At 53.9% G+C, this 21,552-nt stretch overlaps 1 protein-coding gene across 1 annotated transcript in view; it reads left to right on the top strand.

Moving 5' to 3' along the window:
* FER1L5 (fer-1 like family member 5) overlaps positions 1 to 21,352 on the top strand; it is a 42,876-nt gene extending 21,524 nt beyond the window's left edge. The window contains exons 20-52 of the mRNA XM_023524344.1: positions 4,219 to 4,343; positions 5,132 to 5,232; positions 5,816 to 5,993; positions 6,066 to 6,221; positions 7,322 to 7,453; positions 8,313 to 8,476; positions 8,782 to 8,896; positions 9,689 to 9,791; positions 10,243 to 10,406; positions 10,498 to 10,668; positions 10,880 to 11,024; positions 11,139 to 11,216; positions 12,032 to 12,213; positions 12,393 to 12,554; positions 12,811 to 12,912; positions 13,811 to 13,957; positions 14,036 to 14,290; positions 14,834 to 14,938; positions 15,048 to 15,149; positions 15,487 to 15,606; positions 16,090 to 16,251; positions 16,481 to 16,572; positions 16,912 to 17,082; positions 17,287 to 17,435; positions 17,652 to 17,791; positions 18,853 to 18,941; positions 19,122 to 19,217; positions 19,415 to 19,556; positions 19,739 to 19,838; positions 19,912 to 20,105; positions 20,244 to 20,353; positions 20,653 to 20,800; positions 20,902 to 21,352. Coding sequence (XP_023380112.1) covers positions 4,219 to 4,343; positions 5,132 to 5,232; positions 5,816 to 5,993; positions 6,066 to 6,221; positions 7,322 to 7,453; positions 8,313 to 8,476; positions 8,782 to 8,896; positions 9,689 to 9,791; positions 10,243 to 10,406; positions 10,498 to 10,668; positions 10,880 to 11,024; positions 11,139 to 11,216; positions 12,032 to 12,213; positions 12,393 to 12,554; positions 12,811 to 12,912; positions 13,811 to 13,957; positions 14,036 to 14,290; positions 14,834 to 14,938; positions 15,048 to 15,149; positions 15,487 to 15,606; positions 16,090 to 16,251; positions 16,481 to 16,572; positions 16,912 to 17,082; positions 17,287 to 17,435; positions 17,652 to 17,791; positions 18,853 to 18,941; positions 19,122 to 19,217; positions 19,415 to 19,556; positions 19,739 to 19,838; positions 19,912 to 20,105; positions 20,244 to 20,353; positions 20,653 to 20,800; positions 20,902 to 21,141 — 4,640 coding nt within the window. The 3' untranslated portion in view covers positions 21,142 to 21,352. The remainder of the gene's footprint in view (positions 1 to 4,218; positions 4,344 to 5,131; positions 5,233 to 5,815; positions 5,994 to 6,065; positions 6,222 to 7,321; positions 7,454 to 8,312; positions 8,477 to 8,781; positions 8,897 to 9,688; positions 9,792 to 10,242; positions 10,407 to 10,497; positions 10,669 to 10,879; positions 11,025 to 11,138; positions 11,217 to 12,031; positions 12,214 to 12,392; positions 12,555 to 12,810; positions 12,913 to 13,810; positions 13,958 to 14,035; positions 14,291 to 14,833; positions 14,939 to 15,047; positions 15,150 to 15,486; positions 15,607 to 16,089; positions 16,252 to 16,480; positions 16,573 to 16,911; positions 17,083 to 17,286; positions 17,436 to 17,651; positions 17,792 to 18,852; positions 18,942 to 19,121; positions 19,218 to 19,414; positions 19,557 to 19,738; positions 19,839 to 19,911; positions 20,106 to 20,243; positions 20,354 to 20,652; positions 20,801 to 20,901) is intronic.
* Positions 21,353 to 21,552: the final 200 nt, after the last annotated feature.

Raw genomic sequence — 21,552 nt, 5'->3', positions numbered from 1 at the left:
TATATTCATAGCTAAAGTTCATTTTCATTTCTGTGTGTATCCCATGTATAACATTCCTTGAGAGTTTGGTAGGACTCACCTCTAATTATATGGTACATGTAGACATTTAGGTTGTATCTTTTTTTTCCTACTATAATAATTTTGTTATAAACATTCTTGTGCATGTCTTCTGGTCACGAGAGCAAGATTGCCTCTAAATTATACACCCAGGAGTGGAAAAGAAATTCTAAGCAAGTAATGATACCTAATTACACTTTCATCAGCGTAGTACTCAGTCTTGGCCCTGGCCTTTTAATTTTTGCCAATTCGGTGAATGTTAAGTGGTCTATTCTAAGATCTTGATTTGCATTTTCTTGATTCGAAAGCTGAACATCTTTTCATGTGTTTACAAACATTTTTTTCCCTCATCTGTAAAAAGCCTGTTGATATCTTTTATCCATTATTCCATCTGGCTATATTTTTCTTATTGACTTGTTTCTGAAACAATCTTTTGTCAAGTCTATGTCGTAAAAAACTTCCCTAAGTTTTGATCCTCCTAGGTCATATTTGGCACATGGTGTACTCTTTCAATATGTAGATACAAGTTTTTTGTTGCTGTTGTTAGCAATTATTTAGTGGTATAATTTACATTTCATAAAATTCACTTGTTTTATACAATTCAGTGAGTTTTAGTAAATTTACAGAGTTGGGCAGCCAGCATCATGCCTCTCCCCCCAGTTTAGAATATTTCTATCACCCCAAGAGATCCCTCATGCTTGCTCGTGGTCATTCTCCTATCCCATCCCCGGCCCAGGCAACTACTGGTCTACTTCTGTCTCTATAGGTTTACTGTTCCTGGACATTTCATATAAATGGAATCATGCAAAGTATGGTTTTTCCCATCTGGCTTCTTTCACTTGGCAGACTGTCTTGAGTTTTATCCATGGTGTAGCATATGTCAGCACTCCATTCCTTTTTATTGCCAAATAGTATTCTATTCTACAATGTATCCTTCATCATTTGTTAATCCACTTATCAGTTGATGAACATCGTTTTTACTTCCATACTTTTATGTAAAGTCTTTGTGTAAAGTCTTTGTGTGGACATCTGCTTTCATTTGTCTTGAGGAGATACTTAAAAGTGGAGTAGAATGAATTTTTAAGAAACTGCCAAACTTTTCTAAAGTGCCTGCACCATTTTCCATTCCAATATCTCTACGTCCTCACCTGTTTGCTGCTGTCTCATTTTTATTATATCTATTATAGTGGGCATGTGGCTCACTGTGGTTTTACTTTGCATTTCCCTAATAAGTAAGGACACTGAGCATCTTTTTGTGGGCTCAGTGGCCATTCATATATCTTCTTTGGTTATATGTCTATACAAATCTTTTGCCTATTTTTAAATTGGGTTGTCTTCTTGTTATTGAGTTGTAAGGGTTCTTTATGTATTCTAGATGTAAGTCCTTTATCATATATATGATTTGCAAATAGTCTGTGGCTTGTTTTTTCATCTTCTTGATGGTGTCTTTCAAAGCACGAATATATTTAATTTGGATGAAGTCCATTTCTTTTTCTTACATGGTATCATATCTAAGAACTCCTCTTAACCCAAGGTCATGAAGGCTTTCTCCTATTTTTTCTCCTAGAAAGTTTATAGTTTTAGTTCTTACATTTAGTTCTATGATCTGATTTAAATTAATTCGCATATAGATATCCATTTTTTAAGCACACTGTTAAAAAAAATCCTTTTCACATGTGGGTTTTCTCAAATTATATTTTAAAATACCCTGTTCCATGGTCTAGGTTTTCTACTTAGGGGCTGTGTTTATGGGTTTCACGATTCTCCTTTGTTTTCTTCTATAGCTGTCATTTTCTCTCTGATCCTGTTTGACTCTATTTCCACTTTGGTCACTTTTCTCATTTCTATGCCTCTCACTGCATTGTCCGCAGGGTCTAATCTCCCTGGGCTTCTTTTTCTACTGTCTGCCTTCCTGTGATGCTTTTGTTTTTTTCTTTTACTTGTTTTCTGAGTTTTGCCAGCTCACATTTCCTCATCTGAGTCTTGAGTTTGTCCTGGGAGTGTATTTTTGCTGGCACTTTCTGCACTTGGCTCCCGTCAAGCTGGGCTCCCAGCTGCCTGCCTTGCTCCTCACATCCCCACAGGTGACTCTGTACATCAGCTCTTAGGACTCCTACGGCAATCCTAGTTGCTTTTGGCAGTCCTGGGGTGTATTTTGAGTCTCCAGATTATATCTGTCTTCTTGCTGTTTTGTATGCCATCTAAGAGTAGAGGAAGAAAATTGCCATCTTGTATCCCTACGCCCATATTTGACAGCCCCAGTCCTGGAGCTCCTTTTATTTATCATTCCCTCAGTGCCAAGGTCTGAAGCTGCTGTCTTCCGACAATTCTGGAAAATCATAAGATATTTTCCCTTTGAAAATTACCTCTTTCCCTCGTCTCTTGTATCACCTTCTTGAATTCACTCTGTCCTCTGGACCTTCTTGTTTTATTTTTCATGTTTTAAAATCTCTCTTCCATATTTTTCATCTCCCTGGGCTGTATTCTGCATAATTTCTTCTAGAAAAAGCCTTAGCCATTTCATTTAAAAATTTTTGGCAGTTTCTTGTCCTCCTCCCGCACTATTCTTCCGTATACATAGCTTTTCCCACCATTTGACACACTGTATTTCATGTATTTGTTGTGTCTTTTTTGCCCTTGCTATTGAAATTCTTAAGTGAACTTTTTGATTTGAGTGTAACATAATTATGGAAAAGTACACAAACTAAACTGTCCAGCCCAGTGAATTATTGCGAAGCAAACATATCCGTGTAACAACATCCAGACCACGAAAGAGTCTCCACATCCCAGATGCCCCTTGAGCTCCCCACCCCCACCAAGAGCAGCCACCCTCCTAGCCTCCAATTTGTTTTGTCTGGTTTTTAACTTTATATAAAAGAAATCCTATAGTATGTATTCTCTTGTGCCTGGCATCATTTGCTCATCATTTTATTTGTGAAACACATTCACAGACCTGGATAACATTGGGTGTAGTCGTAGCTTATTTCTCCTCATTGCTGTGTAGTAGTCCATTGTGCAAATACACCATGATTGATTTGTCCCTTCTACTTGTGAGGGAGATTTTAGCGGTTTCCAATTTGGGGCTACTCCGAATGGTGCTGCTATGAACCTTTTTCTACTCATGCCTTTCTGTTGGGTACACACCTAGGAGCAGAATTGCTAGGTTAGAGGGTGTGTGTTGGTTCTAAGCTGTTTGTCTTCTTCAAACTTTATCTGTGGAATCCTTTGGGACTTGAATAAAGTTTCACGCCCCAGAGGGGGTTTGTCTTTGTTTCTTCCAGTCACCTGGGGCATTGCCAACCAGACACCACTTTAAATTTTATGCAGACCTCACGAGTGGCATGAATGCAGAATACAATCTGCATGAGGTCTCGCTTGTGGTTACAAATTTTCAGGAAATTTTCCTCTTCCCCTCCCCAGAGGCATGTTGGAGAAAGGCACATTTCATCACGGCCTTCCTCTGTGTGATGGGTTATTTCTCGTTGATGGAGGGTTTAGGTTTTGGAGTGCCAGCTATGCATGGAGTATTAGTATGCTAGGGCTGCTGCAACAAAGTGCCACAAACTGGATGGCTTATAACAAAACAGATCGTATTCTTTCACAGAAACTCAAGACAAAAGCCAGCCTAGTTTCCACTTGCCTCAGACTTTCTGCTTTTTATTTTGGGCTTCTGTGGGTTTCTTCCTTTTACGTCAACTCAGCAACGCACCTCAGAAACACAATCCCTCCCATTCCATCTGGCTTTTCCCCTCATTTCAATAAGGGACACTGTCGTGGGTTTTATCTATCTTTGCTCGTGACCCCACCCCTCCACATTGGCAGGACCTCTGTGTTAGACGGCTGCCCACCCCACAGCCAAACCTCAGTCTCCTCCTGAGCCCAGGGCCCACTCCTCTTTGCCTCTCAGACCACCCAGAGGGGAGACCCACCTCGAGGCATGCCTCTTGCGTGCAACTCGCCAGCGGGTAAGGGCATGGGGCTCTGGAGCTAGATATCCATGTTAGGACCACCTGGCGGTGCCACGTTAGGCAAATACTTCCCACCACTTGCCTGGATATTCCCACCTGTAAACTGGGAACTTTGAAAGGTGGTGTGACACACTGAGCACAATGAATGCTCCCAGAGTCCCTTAGACACCCCCCATTGGTCTCTATGTCTTAGGGAACATCTACCATTATGTGCCCTGGTACAACACCAAGCCGGTGGTGACTGTAACCTCTTACTGGGAGGATGTCAGCTTCCGCATGAACTGCCTGAATCTCCTCCACTTCACTCGGGACCGCCTGGTGAGTGGTACAGGGCAGGGCACAGGGTGAGACCCAGATCACCAGCAAGGGACTTGGAAAAATGAGCCACAGAGGAAACTGGCCACTAGGCTCACTCATGCCTTCCACACCGATTGGGACAGAAGCACCAGACACAGCCCCTGTCCTCATCATTTGAAAAGTCAGAGATGCACATAGTTACTAGGTAGTGCAGTGAGTGCTGCATTGGACATATAGGTACTGAGAGCTGTCAGGGCAGAAATTGGGGTGCGAGATGAAGAGAGGACAGACAGTCAAGGAGGTGTTTGAAAGGAGGTGACATTTGAGCATAGTCTTAAATAATGTGGAATTTGTTGGGGGCATGGTAGGGTGCAGAGAAGGAAAAAATGTACAAAGCCATAGGTGATGTGGAAATAAGGCCAGAGAAGGTGGGAGGAGTCAGATCACAAAAGGTCTATAGGTGCCTGTCAAGGAGGGAAGCCCCTGCACAGTTTTAGTCAGGAGAGCCACCTGGTGCCTCCACCTGAGGTGTGACCTCCTCAAACATGGAAGGGAAGCCCAGGGTCAGGATCCATACTCTTCCATGTCCCACTCCTTCCTGGCTCCTGCTGGCCACCCATTTCTTCAGTTGGGTTGGAGGGGAGGAGCATGGGATCCTAGTCATGCAAGGGCATGAGGCAGCTTTGGACTGGCATCCCTGGGTTACTCAAAGGTCCCCAAGTCCTGGCCGAAAACGTCTCGTGTCAACCAGCCCTATAGCTTTCTCCCAGTGTCACAAGTTCTCCTGCCATTTCTCTCCTGTCCGGCAGAAAGCCAACCTGGACACCCTGAAATCCATGAGGAACCTGAAGGACCCCGCCCTGCTCCCCCAGTGGGAGAAACTGCTAAGGGAGCTGGTGGAGGACTGCAAGTAGGAGCGGGAGGCGCCCTTCCCCACTCCCCACTTCCTCCAACCTCTCCCAAACCACAAAGCTGCTTCTCCTCTTCCATTAGGATTTGCAGAAAATGGCCCTTACTCCCGCCCCAGCATTATCCCTGCTGTCCCCATACCCACCCTGAGCTCCCACCAAACCAAGCCCCTCCCTGTTATTCAGACAAGCCCTGCACTTCCCAGCTGCCCCTTCCCAATGCTGCTCCTCTCTCCAGGGCTCTGCCTATTCTGGAAGACTCCTTGTAAGGCCTCTGCCGGCCCCACACCCCACTTGAGTCCCCACTGCCACCTGCCAGGGTTTGGCTGGCTCCCACCCCTCCCCACAAGGAAGTCCTTGTGCACTGGCTCATGCAGGGGTTAGGAGGGTAAGAGAGGGATGAATGAGATGTTGGGGGCCAGGCCCACCAAGTGGGCTTCCTTAGGACAGGTAGGAAGGGCTCCCCAGGTCAGGCTGGCAGGGCACGAGCCGGATCTTGAATCTGGGAAGGGCACACCGGCCTAAGGCAGGGTGAGAGGTCGCGAGATAGCCCAGCCTCCCACCCCTTCCTGGTCCTGGCCACAGGTGCTCTCTGCCCTGCATGACCAATGAGCCCAAAGCCACAAACCTGGACAAGAAGAGGTGGCAGCTCCGCAGCTATCTCCTGAAGGAACTGGCCCAAAAGGCCAAGGAAGCGCAGCCTAGGGAGATGGTGGCCACCGTGGAGGGCTGGCTGTTCCGCCTCAATGCTGTGCTTCCCGAGGTGGGTGCTGGACGCACCGGCTGGGAGCAGGCCTTGGAGCTGCATGCAGACCTGACCCTCCCACCTTGGCAGCCCCAGGTGAGCCTCCCTGACGTGATGATCTGGCTGATGGCTAACGACCAGCGAGTGGCCTATGCACAGGTGCCAGCCCACAGCATCTTGTTCTCCCGGACGGGGGCGCTGCATTGCGGCCAGTTCTGTGGGAAGACACAGACTCTCCTCCTGCAGGTGCAAAGTAGCCGTCCAGTCTGCGGGAAGGGAGGCCCAGAGATAGCCCAGGGAGAAGCCCCGATGGGGGAGCAGCCCCCAGGAGCCTTCCCAAGGGCCTGTCCACTGCCTCCTTCCAGGGCCCTTTACCTGTGAATTGGGGTGTAAAGTCACCAGGGGAAGGCGGGTCCTGTGACCATCAGCATGAGGCTGAGGCCAAGTCCATGTTCTCAGATTTACCACCTCCATCACCCTCATGAGACACTTGATCCAGTCCCTTGTCATCTCTCCCCGGGACACGACTGCAATCCAAAATATTTAATGCTTATAAGGTTTGGGCACCAGCCCATCATATCATAAACAAGCCATAAATAAGACTGACAACACCATCCCCCCACCAGCCCTGACAAGTCTCCCGCTTCCAGCCCTCTCCCCCAGAGATAGGTGAGGGCACAGCCCTGGCTTCCCACTGCCGCCTAGAGAAGGTTTGATCTCGCTGGCTTGGCCCCAGCCACCCCTTCTCATCAGCTCTCTCAGACCCCATGTCAATAGTCAGTGCACACTAGGCTCCCCACCCCAAAACCTATCTGACCTTGGCCCTCCCACCATGGTAGAGGGCCCCTCCCATTGCTATCTGAGTTCTTATCCTGCAAGCACTGACTCCTGAACTCTGGCTGTACCACACACTGGCTTGTATGACTCCAGGCCAGCTCCTGGCTATGCCCAGCCTCAGGCTGCTCTTCTGTAAAGTGGGCCTGCTGACAATGACACCCAGCTCACGATAGTGTGTGACAGAGCACAAGCTAAACATTCGGCACTTAGCACCATGCCTGGCACACAGTGAGCAATCAGTGATCGCTAGGATCATTGTCACTGTCACTGCCATTGCTACTTCTCCATGGAGCCTGGCGGGCCCCCTAGGTAGTGCTGCCCCTCCCCCAGCTCCACCAGCCCTCTGTGAGCATGGGGTCCAGCTACCATCAAGTGCTAACCGAGCGCAATGTGAGGCTCCTGCTCCTGGGGCTCCAGGTGAAGGAGTAGGTATGTGCGCCCCTCCCTCACCTGCGCTCCTGCCCCTGGGGGACCTGCACCACCATGGGGTTGATCTGCCTCTGGCTCAGTACCCAGAGGGTGAAGGACAGAAGGACATCCTCCCAGCCCACCTCCGGGTCTGCATGTGGCTGGGCAACATCACAGACAGCACAGACCTGCAGCTGCTCCGCCAGGGCGAGGTGGTTGTGTACGCAGAGACGGTGAGTGGCCTGGAGGGGACAAAAGGTGGGGAGCTGCAATGGCCCAACGTGGAAAAAAACGTGACTGGGGAATGTGGGATTGGGAAAGGGGGTCTGAGCGAGAGAGAGTGGCAGCAGACACTAGAGCAACCTTAGCTGCCACCAGTTCAGGTCCCTGGTCGACAAGTCATAGTCCTGTGGTGATAGAGTCAGCAGAGCAGTTCCCCTGGGTTGGTCACTCTTTCCCAGGTGGAGATTAATGGGGAGTCTCTCGCAGTTTAGAGCATGTGAGGTGAGCAAAGATCTGACTTGCTGAGGCCTTGTCCTTCACCAACAGGCAGCCTAAGACTCCCGCAGACCCCAGCTGGCTCCTTCAGGCCAGTGTGGAGGTCTCAGAAGGGGGTGGCCTGGGACAGTCAGAGGGGCAGGGAAGGAGGCATCTTTCCACAGAGCCAGAAATCCAAGGGGTGAGTGAGTAGCCAGCTAGAGACGGCTCTAGAACACGGGGAAGGTGGGGGGGAGGGGCAGGGCTCAGAAGAAGGCTGTGAGAGCAGAAGGGAAATAGGTTTTGAGTCTCAGGCTTTGTAATTCACTAAGTTAAAACACATTTTCATGGTTCTTGAGTTAAATGTTGCAGGTAGATATATAACACGTACCAGCCTGTACCTAGGGCTTGCAGACGCTGAGATGGAGGGCATGCAGGGACAACACACCCATCAGGGAGATGTCAAAGAAAGGCCCAGAGGTGGCAAAGAGGTGGCCAGTGATGGGGCAGGACCGGGGTTCCCACGGTCAGCAGTGACACAGGCAGACAGGCCACACTGAGGCACCGTTAGGCTCTATGCTGTCCCACTGACAGCCTCCCTCCCTGCCTTCCCAGTATGAGAACCAGGCCAAGTATAAAGGCCAGTGGGGGCAGCAGGGGCTGTATCACTGCCCTAACTTCTCCGACGTCCTGGGGCACAAGGCTCTCCCCAAGGAGGATTTCAAGGCACCCCTGGGATGGCACTGGCAGGGGCAGTGGACAGTAGAGCCTCAGAGGAGGTAAGGCTGGGCTGCAGGACCTGGAGCCTGGGTGCCCTAGACACGCAGCCCTGGAGGCGACACCTCTTTTTAGCTGGGAGGCTGGTTAGCAGCAGCCCAGACAGGCGGGCACACAGCCCCTGGAGCCTGGTCCCAGGGCTAAGTGCCCAAATGAGGGCCTGCCCACCATCCCACCCTGCACGCCTGGCCCGCCACCCCGACCAGGTGGGCCTGTCTGGTGAGGGAGACCTCGGCCAGGAGAGGAGAACCCAGGGACCTGAAAGTTCTGGGAGAAGTGCTGGGAACTCGGGTCTCACTTCCCCCAGACTCCTCTTGGACACGGATATCAACAAGAGCCAGGTGCTGGAGGAGGTATACGAGAACCAGCACCGTGACACCAAGGGGGTGTGGGTGCCAGCGGCTACCCCCAACACAGATGTGGTGAGCAGAGAGGATGGGGCTGCCTCAGGGGATGAGGGGACAATGCACTGGCTTCTCCCAGTGGAAAGAACTCTGGACCAGGGGTCACCATCTGAGCTCTGCTCTACCTGCTGCTTGGACCCTGGGCGAGCATTGATGGTGGCGGGTGGAGAGGCCCTCAGTCACATGGCAAGGAACAGCACAGTGGGCCGTGTCTCCTTCGTAGGACCTTGAAAGGGAGGGCTTCCCATTCAAAAGGTTTAGGGCTCGTCTAAGCAACGCCGTCCATCTGCACTGCCCACTGAGTACTTGAAATGTGGCCCTCGTGAGGCTGAAGAACTGAACCTTGAGTTTCGTTTTATTTTAATTAATTTAAATGAAAGTGGCCCCAGGAGGCTAGTGGCTGCTGTATGGGACAGTGTGGGTCTAGCTCCTCACATGCCTGCTGGGCTCCCCTCCTGGGAGAGGACTGGGAGCCTGGGCTTGGGCTGGCAGCAGCATCCAGGTGATAGCCAGTGCATGACCTTGTTTTCACAGCCATTGCCCTGATTGGTTCCTGTTTATGGGGAGGGATACTGATTTTCCACTGATAGTGGTCATACAAAGTTTCCTTTTAAAAATACGTCTATTTGTAGTTTGGAAAGGCAAATTGGTAAATGCATGTTAAGTGGCTATGTGAGTGGCATCAGACAAGCAATGTCTGCCCTTGAGGGTGGGAGGTCCGGGGTACGGTCGGTGAGTGGACGTGTGGGGATGAGTGGAGGCGGCTTCCTAGCTTCAACGCCCCTCTGCCCAACCCCTGTCTACCCACAGAATGGACAGCCCGTGGAGGCCCGGGAGAATGTGAAGTGTCCCCAAGGCTGGCACGTGAAGAAGAACTGGACCGTGGAGCTGAACCATGCAGTGGACAATGAGGGTCAGTCCTCTGTTCACAGGCCTCAGGCAGAAGGCCTGGAGCTGCCTGCGTCTGACACCCCCACAGCCTAAAAGCAGCCTAGCTCATGGGGGCCAGGCCTCTGGAGAGTGATGCCAACCCCTCGTCCACAGCCATGGGCCCCAGTTCTAAGGCAGGGCAGGTTGTGTCTCTTGAGCACTTGAACATAGATCTAGTCCTGCAGCCTACAGTTATCCCAGGGGGCTCCAGAGAGGGGCCATGGGCTGTGTGACCTTGTGCAGGTCACATGACATCTCTGAGTCTCATCTTCCTCATTGTAAGATGGTACAGGGTGGCCATACCTTCCAGGGCCAGAGAGACCTGGATGCAGAAAAAAGTGCTGTCCCCATAGCCTATTGTCTGGGCCTCCTCTGAGGCCTGTCCCAGCTCCCAGCCTGGGGCACTAGACACCCACAGCAGCCCTGCCCTGCAGGCTGGGAGTACGGTGTGGGAATGCTGCCCTCGGGCCTGCCGCAAGTTTGGAACCCGGTAGAGAAGATCTACTATTCCTGCCGCCGCCGGCGTTGGGCGCGTGTGCGCTGCCGGGACCGCAGGCAGCTGGGCACGGAGCAGGAAACGCTGTCCTTCCTGCAGCTGGTGAGGGTGCCCGTGCAGGGGCCTGGCAGGACTGCAAGCGGGCCCACCCGGGCCATGGCAGGAGGGTGACTATGCTCTTCACCCTCAGCAGCACCATGGCCTGGCCCAGGAGGAGGAGGGCTGGGAGTACGGCACCATGGGTTCCAAGTTCCACCTGGGCCCTCAGCCTCAGAGTCGGTTCCGCCGCCGCTGCTGGCACCGCAGACTGGCCCCCGATGAAGATGAGGGCACTGCGCCCATATTCCTCCTGGAGGGGTCCTTGGTAAAGTCTCAGCAGGCGGGCAACTCCCCCTGTACCCCACTTTGGGGACCCGGGGCCAGACCTGGGCATGGCAGGCAGTGGAGACGCCTGGGCTAAGGCATCAGCTACCAGTGGGTGGGGGTGTCTGGGCCCCAGATCCACATCCTTAGGCTTTGGATGGTGGCTGTGCCTGAGCTCCCAGGAGCCTTAGGGGAGATTGTCCCAGGCACAGGGTACAGACTTGAATCAGCAGGCTGAGAAGGAAGAGGACAAGACGCCATCGAGGAGCCTGAGCAAAACATTCACGGACTCCTGGAGGTCTGCTGCAGAGGACACCCAGACACCCCACCTGCCTCTCATCTACTGCATCTTTGACAGTGAGCACTCAATTGAGAGTCGGCCTGGGTGTCCAGTGGCCCTGCACCTGAGGGCAGGGCTGGGGAGGGCTGGGGTCCTGGGGGCAGTGATGGACTAGCCCCTCTCTCACCCAGAGCCTCACTACTATCAGCTTTTCTGCTACATCTACCAGGCCCGGAATCTGGCAGTCAGTCAGACCCAGGTGTTCCAAGGTAGGTGGCAGGCACCCTTCTCTCCCAGAGGCCCCTTAATGTGGCCACCTGCAGTACAAAGAGTATGGCAAGGAAGAGGGTGACAAACATGCACACCCCCTCCCCCAACAGCTCACGGCCCTGATTTGGGGAAAAGACACAAAAACAAGGAATACAAGGCTGTTCTTATGTGTCCCCAGCGCTGTGGAATCAACAAGGGGGAGCAAGGGGGAGTTAGGGAGGTGTCACCCGGTGGGGACCACTTAGCTGGGCCTTGAAGAGGGAAGAGTTTGCTTGCATAGCACTTACAAGACATGGAGGCAAGAGAGGGTGACACCTTGGGAACCATCTGTTTCTTATGTTGGACAGAAGATGAGGGTGGGGAGGACGGTAGTGACTTATGGCCCCATGAGGGAGGACCCTGTCCTGTTGGTGGCACTGTGTAAGGAGCCAGGTTGCTGCATGATGGGCTCAGCCAGGGCAGTGTCCCCTGGGCACCAGTACCCCCATTGAGAGGGCTATGCGACATCCCTAGTGCCAAGGCCACTCGGTACTGTGGCAAGGCAGCCACATGTGCCTGGTCCCCAGAGCTCCTCCTGAGGGGCCACCAGCTGGCTGTCTGTGTGCTGCCCAGATCTCACCATGGCAGTGTGAAACAGACATGGCGGAACCAAATGGCCCTTTTCCGCTGGCTCTCTGCCTATGTGCTGCGGCCTGATAGTGGCTGGGATGCCCAGCCTGGGTACACCCAGGTAACTGGTCCAATGGCAGCAGCAGCCAGAGGAGAAGAGAGACTCACTTGACAGCTCAGTGTGACCCCATGCCCCCACCTGCAGGGCCTTTTGTTCGCCTGGTCTTCCTGCACCACAGCCAGTGCACCCAAAGCCTCAGGAGCTCTGCAGCCCCTACATGGGCGCAGACGCTTGTCTTTCAGCACCTCCTGCTGTATGAGAACCCCCAGGACACCAGAAAGAGCCCGCCACTCGTGGTCTTGGAACTATGGCAGCGGGACAGCCAGGTAAGGTGGCTGGGCTGGGCACAGTGGCGAGTTTTTACTTTCGGGCAGAACACCCGGGCCTGACTCACAGGGCACCATGTGGGCGTAAATGCGAGCTCTCCCAGACCCACAGGGTTCCAGGAGGAGCCAGGACCTGCCAGCTGGGCCCCCCGTGTTCTGCAACCTCCCCTTCCTTCCAGGGCAAGGAGAGTTTGTGGGGACGGAGCATGTGGTCCCCAGTGGTCTGGCTGGATGTCCAGCACCGGATCCTGCCCCCCATGAGGTGGCACCCCCTTGCAAAAGAGTTGGGAGAGGAAGAGGGCGAGATCCTGGCATCCTGCGAGCTGATCCTGGAGACTGAGGTACTGAGAGAGACAGCCAGCTGGGGAGCGCAGTGATCAGTGCTCCCACCCTGCCCCACGCCCCTGCCATAAGTCCCCGCAGAGTCCCTACTCTACTCCCCAGGAAAGGCCTGCCCCAGCTCCCTTGCCAGCATCTGCCCACATCTGGGGCCTCCTCAGAGGACCCCTCTGAAGAACCTGCTTGAGTTGAGGATGGAGGGTAGCAGGACCAGCCCAATGGGGCCTCATGATCCCTGCTCTCCCACCTCGCCCTCAGAGTCTCAGAAGGAAGCTGCCAATCTTAAGTCTTCCCTGGAAGAACGGGGTCTTCACACTCCCCAAGAGCATGCAGCCCATGCTAAGGAAAATGATGATCGAGGTGACGCAGGTGTGGGGAGGGGAGGGAGGGCAGGGAGTGAGCCTTTCACCCAGAGCCATGGAGCTCTCTGCTGACCACCTGATCCAAAGTTTGGACCATAAGAGGATCCAAGCTGAGGTGGAAGGAGACAGGACAGGGGACAGCAGTTGCACTCAGAGAACACTGTACATTATCTCTGTACCTCCCTGCAGTGGGGAACAAACCAGGGGCTTCAGTATGAGTGATGCTGCTCTGCAGCACAGAGGCTCTGAGACAGTGACACAGGCTAAGTGGCAGAGCCAGGATTTGGGCAAGGACTACCCGACTTCCAAGGCCAGCATGTGTCCCACCTCTCCTTTGAGAGTAGCACGGAGGTCCCCACATGGGAGCCATGAATCTGGCAGAGAAAAAACCGGTCAGGCCCCACCGGCACTGGGTTCTTCCCCAGGGTCAAGTGCCCCGGCTGGCTCCTGCTCTGGTCCCTCAGGAGTAAGGACATAGACATTTCCTGGGGGGCCCAGTGTTTGCCAGTTGAGAGTGAGATCACAGGGTGCTGGGTCACTGAACACCCATGGGGTTGTATGAAAGACAAGTTAGCAGTGAGCTAGCTGGCCTTAGGGATACCTGAGAAGTTTGGGGTACCCCTGTTCCTGTGGGCCTTCGAGGCGGCCAGTGTCAGGAAGTCACTTCTGAGAGAACAGATGAGAGGCCACAGGTAGGGAAGGACAATACCTAAGGGGCAGTGGAGGTCAGTGATGGGCAGTCAGTGGCCAATGGCAACTCCCTCATGGAAAGCGGGGGGCAGGGTCCTGGCCTTGAGGACGAGCACTATGTGCTCCCCAAGACACTGTACTGCTAGCACAGCCTATCTGGGCCAGAACCCCTCACAGAGGGGCTGCTGGCCCACCCATCCTGGCAGATCCTGGCATGGGGCCTCCGCAACATGAAGGAGGTGCGTGCCCCACAGCTGCTGGTGGAGTGCTGGGAAGAAACCCTGCAGACAGAACCCATCAAGGACTTCCCGAGCAACCCCAACTTCGCCCAGTCAGTCCTCTTCCTCACACTGGTAAGAAGGCCTGGGCGAGGCTAGGGCTGGGCAACCACTCCTCTGGGGAGGCCTCACGGAGAACTCCCCGGGCTGCAGTTCATGCCGACAGAGGCGGCCTACGCGCTGCCGCTCGTGTTGAAGGTGGTAGACGACCGGGACTTCGGCCAGCAGGCTGTGGTGGGTCAGGCCAACATCGACTCCCTGCAGCCCTACTTCTGCGACCCCTGGGCCTTGGACTACGTGCCCCCACGGCTTCCAAGTATGCCCTTCCCCAGGCCTTGCCACCAAGCTGGCACTCCTTTGCATGCTCCTGAGATTCATGGTTGCACTTTTTCCACACAGAGCTGTGTGTGAACAAGCACCAGGTGAGCAAGGACTTGAGGTCGCACCTTCTCCCACATCATCTCTAGGGAACAGCCCTGGTCCCTGAGGGCTTCTGAGATCCTCCCGGCGTGAGGCCTAACTGCCCATCCAAGTCGAGTTTTAAATCTTGCGACCCAGGCCACTGACCAGCTGCTTCAGAATTGCTGCGGACAGCACTTGGGCATTGGCAATTTTTTCCAAGCATCCCTCCTCCCTGCCCCCTCCCCCCTAATCCAGGTCATTCCAATGTCTTTGGGTTTGGGACTACTGCCTAGAGCAACCCTTGTCACACGTGAACACACAGGCATCCTTAGGGCGTCTGCGGCAAAAGCAGATTGTTTCAGTAGGTCTGGGGTGGGGACTGGGGTTGGGCATTTCCGAGTCCCGAGTTCGGTCTGAAGCTGTAGGCTAAGAACTAAGAATTGGGCTTACCCTTCATGCCCCAATACCATGTCTGTCCAAAAGCCCCTGAATGAAGAGGCCTGTGTGAGGTTGGCCCTGGCCTGCACCCTCTCCTCAGAGTCAGGGTAGAGTGCAGGCTGGGGGCCACCAGGCCACACCTCGCTCACTGCTCTCTTTTCTCAGCTCCTAGGTTATCTCTCTGAAAAATTCTGGTTCAAGTTCAGCAAAACCGAGGTGATGTGGGCTCAGCAGTGGGGAACCAGGAGCAAGTCCAGGCAGCTCGGGAGGTGGGGGCAGCATGAGCCTGGGCAGAGGAAGGCCAGCGGCCCCTCTTCCCGGCCAGGATGAGTACGAGCATGAGGTGGACTGGTGGAGCAAGTTGTTCTGGGCCACAGGAGACGATAAGTCCCCAAAGCACAAAGATAGAGACTACCACACCCTGAAGGTTTGGAGGCCCCAGGAGGGAGGCTACTGACATGGAATTAAACCTGCCAAAAAGGCCAGCACACATAGCCCCGAATCCTCTGGGAACTACCAAGGTGGGGGGTTCCTCGCTGTCACTCCAAGACTCCAGGCCATACCTCCTTCAGCCAAACCTGTGTGGGAACCAGGGCTGCCCCAGCCATGGCAGGCAGTGCTGACCCTAGGGCCACTGACTGGGCAGACACCAGGGGACAAGACTTGGGAGTTCGTGGTTCCTCAATCCAGATCCCAGAACGGTCCCTTCTGGTCAAGCCCAGGCCCGCTCCCCAGCAGCCTGGGTCCCCCACACCCTCCTGCAGGTATACGACTGCGAGCTGGAGGCAGTGCCAGCCTTCCAAGGCCTGCAGGACTTCTGCCAGACCTTCAAACTCTACCAGGAATCACCCAAGGTGGACAGCCCCGTGGTAGGGGAGTTCAAGGTGGGTGTCTGGCCCGGCTTAGCTGCCGCCTCCTTCTGCCCTCTTGTCCCAGAGGAAATAAAAGCCCTGCCTCTATATGCTCCCTGTAGAAGCGGACAGGGAGGGCTCGAAAAAGTTTTGGGAGTGGGGGAGCATAGACTGGCCTATGTGGTGGTTCAGGGTGACCTCCCACACACAAGGAGGGCAAGGGCCTTCTCGCTCCCAGCTCCAGCTCAGTCTCCTGAGGCCCGAGAATCTGAAGGGGATGGGTGGGATGGGGTTCACATCAGCAGACTGGGAACCCCCTTGCGAGCAGCTCCTTGCCCAGCACCCTCCTGCACACGGGGTCCCTGCACAGCATTTCTGCCACATCTGCCTCTCTACCTGTCCTTGTGGTCTACTGTCCCTGCACCCTCCTACCACTCTCTCCCGAGCTCGAAGCAGGGCAGCTCCTGGAGGGCTCTGCAGAGCCAGCTGCCAACACTAACCTCCACCGACACACAGGGCCTTTTCCGTGTCTACCCCCTTCCTGAGAACCCAGAGGCCCCCAAACCGCCCCGCCAGCTCTCAGTTTTGCCCAAGAAGGAGGACTTCCCTCAGCAGTGCGTAGTGCGGGTATACGTGGTGCGAGCCATCAACCTGCAGCCCCAAGACTACAATGGCCTGGTAACAAGCAGCCCCTGCCCCATGCCCACCTCCTGGCTCTCGCAGCCCAGGCAGCTCCCATACCCAGCCCTGAACCTCATGTCCTGGAGCTCCCTCAGGCTGCTGACACTGTCACCTCCCCAAGGCTCCGTCTGGTGCTAGGGGTCATTTCTGCCCCACTCCCGCCCTCCTTGACCAACCTGGACTGACTCCATGCCCTATCCTCCCCTCTCTTATGCCTGTCCCCCAGTGTGACCCTTATGTGATCCTGAAACTGGGGGAAACTAAGCTTGGCAGCCGGGACAAATACCAGGCCAACACCTTGGACCCTATCTTTGGCATGTGAGCACCCCAAGTCACCCAGCCCCTTCTCCACTCCCAACCATACCGTGCTGGAAAAAAGCTCCAGAAGCAAGGAATTCTTGCATTCCCTCCTGGCCACCGGGTTGCTACTGCAGTGTCTCACACACTAAAGATGGAAGATGAACGGGCAGGCAACCTGCCCTAACCACCCCTCACATGCTTTATCTGGAAAGGAGCTGAGTCCCACACCATAGGCCTACAGACTGCTCCCCAGTCACCAGGACCAAACAAGGAGGCGGAACAGGGGCCCCTGGCTGAGATGCTGGATGGGAGGCATGTAGGTAACATGGGCCAGGGTCTGCATCCGCCCCCCCGCAGGATGTTCGAGCTGAGTTGCACCATCCCCCTGGAGAAGGACCTGGAGGTCCAGCTGTATGACTTTGACCTGTTCTCACCTGATGATAAGATTGGAACCACTGTCATCGACCTCGAAAACCGGCTCCTGTCTGGCTTTGGAGCTCGCTGTGGGCTCTCCCAATCGTACTGCCAGTGAGAGGGCCTGACCCAGGGCAAGGATGCAGGGACGGGTGGCAGAGTGAACTCATAGCTTCCTTCTTAGAGGCCTGCATCCTGGGCTGGGGACCCAGGGCCCAAACCTGTCTCCCCCTACTCCCGCCACTGGGCACCTGCAGCTCCAAGGAGCATGTTCTCTAGGACCCACACCTTCCATCATTTCTTCTCACACCTCTCCAGGTCAGGGCCCTTCAGGTGGCGGGATCAGGTGCTCCCAAGCTTCCTCCTGGAACACCATGCCAAGCGGAAAGGACTGCCTCCGCCTCTGTTCAACCCCAATGGTGACTCTGTTTTTTACAATGGGAGGAAGTTCAAGCTTCAACGCTTTGGTAAGCAGGGCTCACTGCCAGAGAGTGCAGACCCAGGCCTCAAACTAGGGATGCTTCAGGGTGGAAGGATTCCCCAGGCAGCACCCCCTTTCCCCCTTCCTTCTGTGGGGGGTGACCATGGCCACTGTCCTAGCTGGGCACAGGAAGGTGGGGGCTCCCTGTAAGAGGGGAAGGCTAATGATCCGGGACCCCCTCCTTCTGCCCCCTCCAATCTAGAGCCCAAGCCCCCTAGTGCTCGTTACTTTGGACCTAAGAAGGAGCGCCTGGCTCTGCACCTCCTGCACACCCAGGGGCTGGTACCTGAGCACGTGGAGACCCGCACACTGTACAGTGACAGCCAGCCAGGCATCGACCAGGTATGTAACCTCAGAAGCTGGATCGGGAGACAGGGGAACCCATCACCCAGGATGGAGCCTTGGACAAAGGGAAGGAGAGACCAAGTACTCAGATGCACACATGCAGAAGACACACCCATTCTCACGTCAATAAGTAAGAAGTTCCAGTGCCACTTAGGAAGGAGAGAGTCAGCTGCATCCATCTGCTACAGGATATGCTGAGGCACCTAGCAGCCAATGCCAGCACCACCTGTCTCTTGAGGGAGGTGGGGCAGCAGCACCAGGGGTCGGCATGCAGATACCATAACTGTGGTCTGGCTGTTAGTTACAGGTTGTGTTTCCTTGTGGCAAGAAGCCCCAAAGAGAAGGGCTAAAAACCCCATGGCTGACAGAATGGCTCACCCCATTCTCCGCATTCTCAAGCTGATAGCACATTTGAGACAAAAAGTTCTGCTGAGCATTTTTTTTAAAAAGCATTCTCATTAAACCTGGTTTCTCAAATGGGGTCAACTTCAAAAAAATAGAAATTAGGTCATATACTTTGAAAGAATGTATTTGTTTCTTCCAATGTTAGCATTTCCACCCTTTTCCTTTTTCTCTCACCATTTCATCTTTTTCTTAGACCTCTGTGCTTTAGCTTCATATCCTTCTGATGTGGTTATTCATCCTAAATTGAACTAGCCAGGCTATCTAATTTACACTCGCTTAGGGCCACAAAGCTGGTTAATAACTGAAGCCCCAACCCCATTCAGGAGCCCTCCAGAGGCTTCCAGCCTCAACTGCCAAATGGCATTAATACTTCAGACCCAAGTCACAAGTGACATGCCGACATCATAGCCATCAGCCTTGAAGCCATCATATACTACCAATCTGACTGCACTGTTCTCCCAGCCAAAAAAAAGAAAAAGGGGAGGGTTACCTGACTTCCTGTCTGAAGTCATTCCACCTCACAGACCCTGCACCCCACTCCTCAGTGCTGGGAACATGGCCTCCAGACCTCAGAACCTGGGATGGGGCTCCCCAGGTCAGCACGTGAGGACAGAGGCTAGTGAACCCCAGCAGCTAACCCATCTCCGCTCCAGGGAAAGGTGCAAATGTGGGTGGACATCTTCCCCAAGAAGCTGGGGCCTCCTGGCCCCCCTGTCAACATCATGCCCAGGAAGCCTAAAAGGTGGGTGTGGGTGTGCTTGCCAGGGTAGCCTCCCCAGGTGCGGGCGCCGGTGTTCCCGGCATTGGGCATGGGATCCCTGGGGCTTCCCTCCCGAGCCTCCCAGTTCAGCATGATGGAGGGCTTGGGAGGCGACCCCCTTCCCCAGGCCTCTCCCCCTCACCAAGGCTGCCCTGGCTTCAGGTACGAGCTACGCTGCATCATCTGGGAAACTGCCCAGGTGGACCTGAAGAACATCACCTTAAGCAACGAGATGATAAGTGACATCTATGTCAAAGGGTGAGGCCAAGCAGGAAGGACCCCAGCAGTTTCTAGAGTCTCCCAGTTCTGCTTTCCTAAGGGTCCTCCTTGTCCTGGGCTGACACTTGTCCACTGCCACTGCATCTGGTGTCAGATGGGCAGCCCTTCCCACAGGGCTCCAACTTGGGAATGGGGACAGTGCACACGGACCCCAGGTGAGAGGACTCTGGCCCCAGGTGGCTATTCGGGCTAGAGAAGGACATGCAGAAGACAGATGTCCACTATAGCTCCCTGACTGGGGAAGGCAGCTTCAACTGGCGGTTCATCTTCACCTTGGACTACCTGGCAGCGGAGCAAGTATGCGTCCTGAGCCAGAAGGTAACGCGAGCAAGGCAGCTTCCCTTCCTCCTCCCGCTTCAGAGACTTATGTGCTGCATCAGAAGCCCCAGGCACAAACCCTCTCCCCCAACAGTCCATCAGGCTGAGTAGTGGGCTCCTAAGGTGGCCAAGGAGACTCTCAAAGACGACTGGCAATAACACACTCCTCTGCCATCCCCCAGGACTACATATGGAGCCTGGATCCCACAGTGATGAAGTTCCCAGCTCGGCTCATCATCCAGGTCTGGGACAATGATTTCTTCTCCATGGATGACTTCCTAGGTGAGATCCTGGTACAGGGCCCGTGACCTCGGGACAGGGAACTCCTCTTGTGACAGCATTTCTCTGGGCTCAGGGGTCCTAGAGCTGGATCTCTCGGACATGCCTCTCCCAGCCCGGCATGCCAAGCTGTGCTCTGCCAGGATGATGGATGCGGAGCCGAAGTGGCCCTATTTCCTCCGGCACGAGCACTTCTCCCTCTTCAAGAAGAAAACTGTAACTGGCTGGTGGCCTTGCCAGGTCCTTGAGGATGGCAAATGGCGCTTGTCGGTAGGAGCTGGGGAAGGTGTCTACTGCACAGGACTGGTGTGCCCAGCCCCTCAGCTCTAACAGACCCGGGGGCCTTAACTGCATCCCTTTTCCTTCATGGAAGAGGAGGCTCATCCATCATAATGGTGGTATTTCTAGGGTAAAGTGAAGATGACACTGGAGATTCTGACAGAGAAGGAAGCCTTGATCCGGCCAGCAGGACGTGGGCAGTCAGAACCCAACCAGTACCCTACACTTCACCCCCCACTGTAAGGGTCCCGCGGGGCAGATGTGCCACCCTCCCTCCCGACCCTTGTTCACAAGGCCAAGCTGCTGACCCGGCAATATGTAGGGGAAGTGACCAGTAGGCAGACGGTGGAGCAGAGTGATGATTTCCCACTACCCAGCTCAACACACAGTCATGTGGGAGAGAGCAGCCATGGGTGGGGGTGAAAGTAGGGTGGAGGGCCAAAGCTGCTTTTTAGAAGTAAGCTCTTTGCTCTGAATAACCTGACCTGAAAGTCCCCTCTGCCCTTCACTCTCTGACATCAACTCTGCTCACGGACAGACGCACCACCACCTTGCTGTCATGGCTTCAATCACCCATTAAAAACATCCTCCGTATTTTCTGGAAACGCTACCGCTTCAAAATCACAGTAGTCTCAATCATATTGATTATGGGGCTTATACTGTTCAACTTCATGTATTCAGCTCCGGTGAGTGTGGGGACAGGGACAAAGGCACTAGTTGCTCTTTGGCTAACTCTGGAGAGCCTCCCGGTTGCACCCTCAGGCTAATTGTTGCCTGTTCTCCCTAGAACTATTTGGCCATGGACTGGGTCAAACCTAAACTTCGGCTGAATTCGCCCATTACAATAGTCAACAACATCATTAATTCACTAAACGCCAGCCATAACAACTCTTCCGTCCTCGTCACCCAGCATCTGAACCGAGAGCCTACAATAGAACCTACAACAAACCATGAGCTGAAACTCCTCCAGGGACCCATAAATCACCTGCAAGATATTTTTCCAGAACTTCCAGCCCCACGGGGCTAATTTGCTAGGGTCTACCTGGCTTTGCTCTGCCCACTGTCAGCCCTGCCCTGGGGCTCCCACCAGTTCCTGTTTCTGTCTTCTAGAACAGCAAGGAACTAGGATATTCTGGCCATTCTGTTCAGAAACTACTTTTGCCAAGAAGGGCAAAGTTGTAATCTTCCACTGAAATAAACTTTGTAAAAGAGAGCCACCTTGTCATTTGGGGGTTGAAGATAATGTGAAAGGCTGAAATGCCAGCCTTTCAGATAAGATAAGGACAGGGAAGAATGTCACCTATCACCTCTAGCCTTCAGGGTTTCCTCCACTCTAATAGACTGGGAAGTCAGAGAGAAACAGGGAAAGGGTAATGACTGTGAGGAGAGAAGTGGCTCCATGGGGTAAGCAGAGGGCCAAGGACACGGTCTCACCTTT

The sequence above is a fragment of the Pteropus vampyrus genome, unplaced genomic scaffold (genome assembly GCF_000151845.1).
Source record: "Pteropus vampyrus isolate Shadow unplaced genomic scaffold, Pvam_2.0 Scaffold461, whole genome shotgun sequence".
NCBI lineage: Eukaryota > Metazoa > Chordata > Mammalia > Chiroptera > Pteropodidae > Pteropus > Pteropus vampyrus.
Note: the sequence above shows the minus strand (reverse complement) of the source record. Positions and strands in the feature narration are given on the sequence as shown.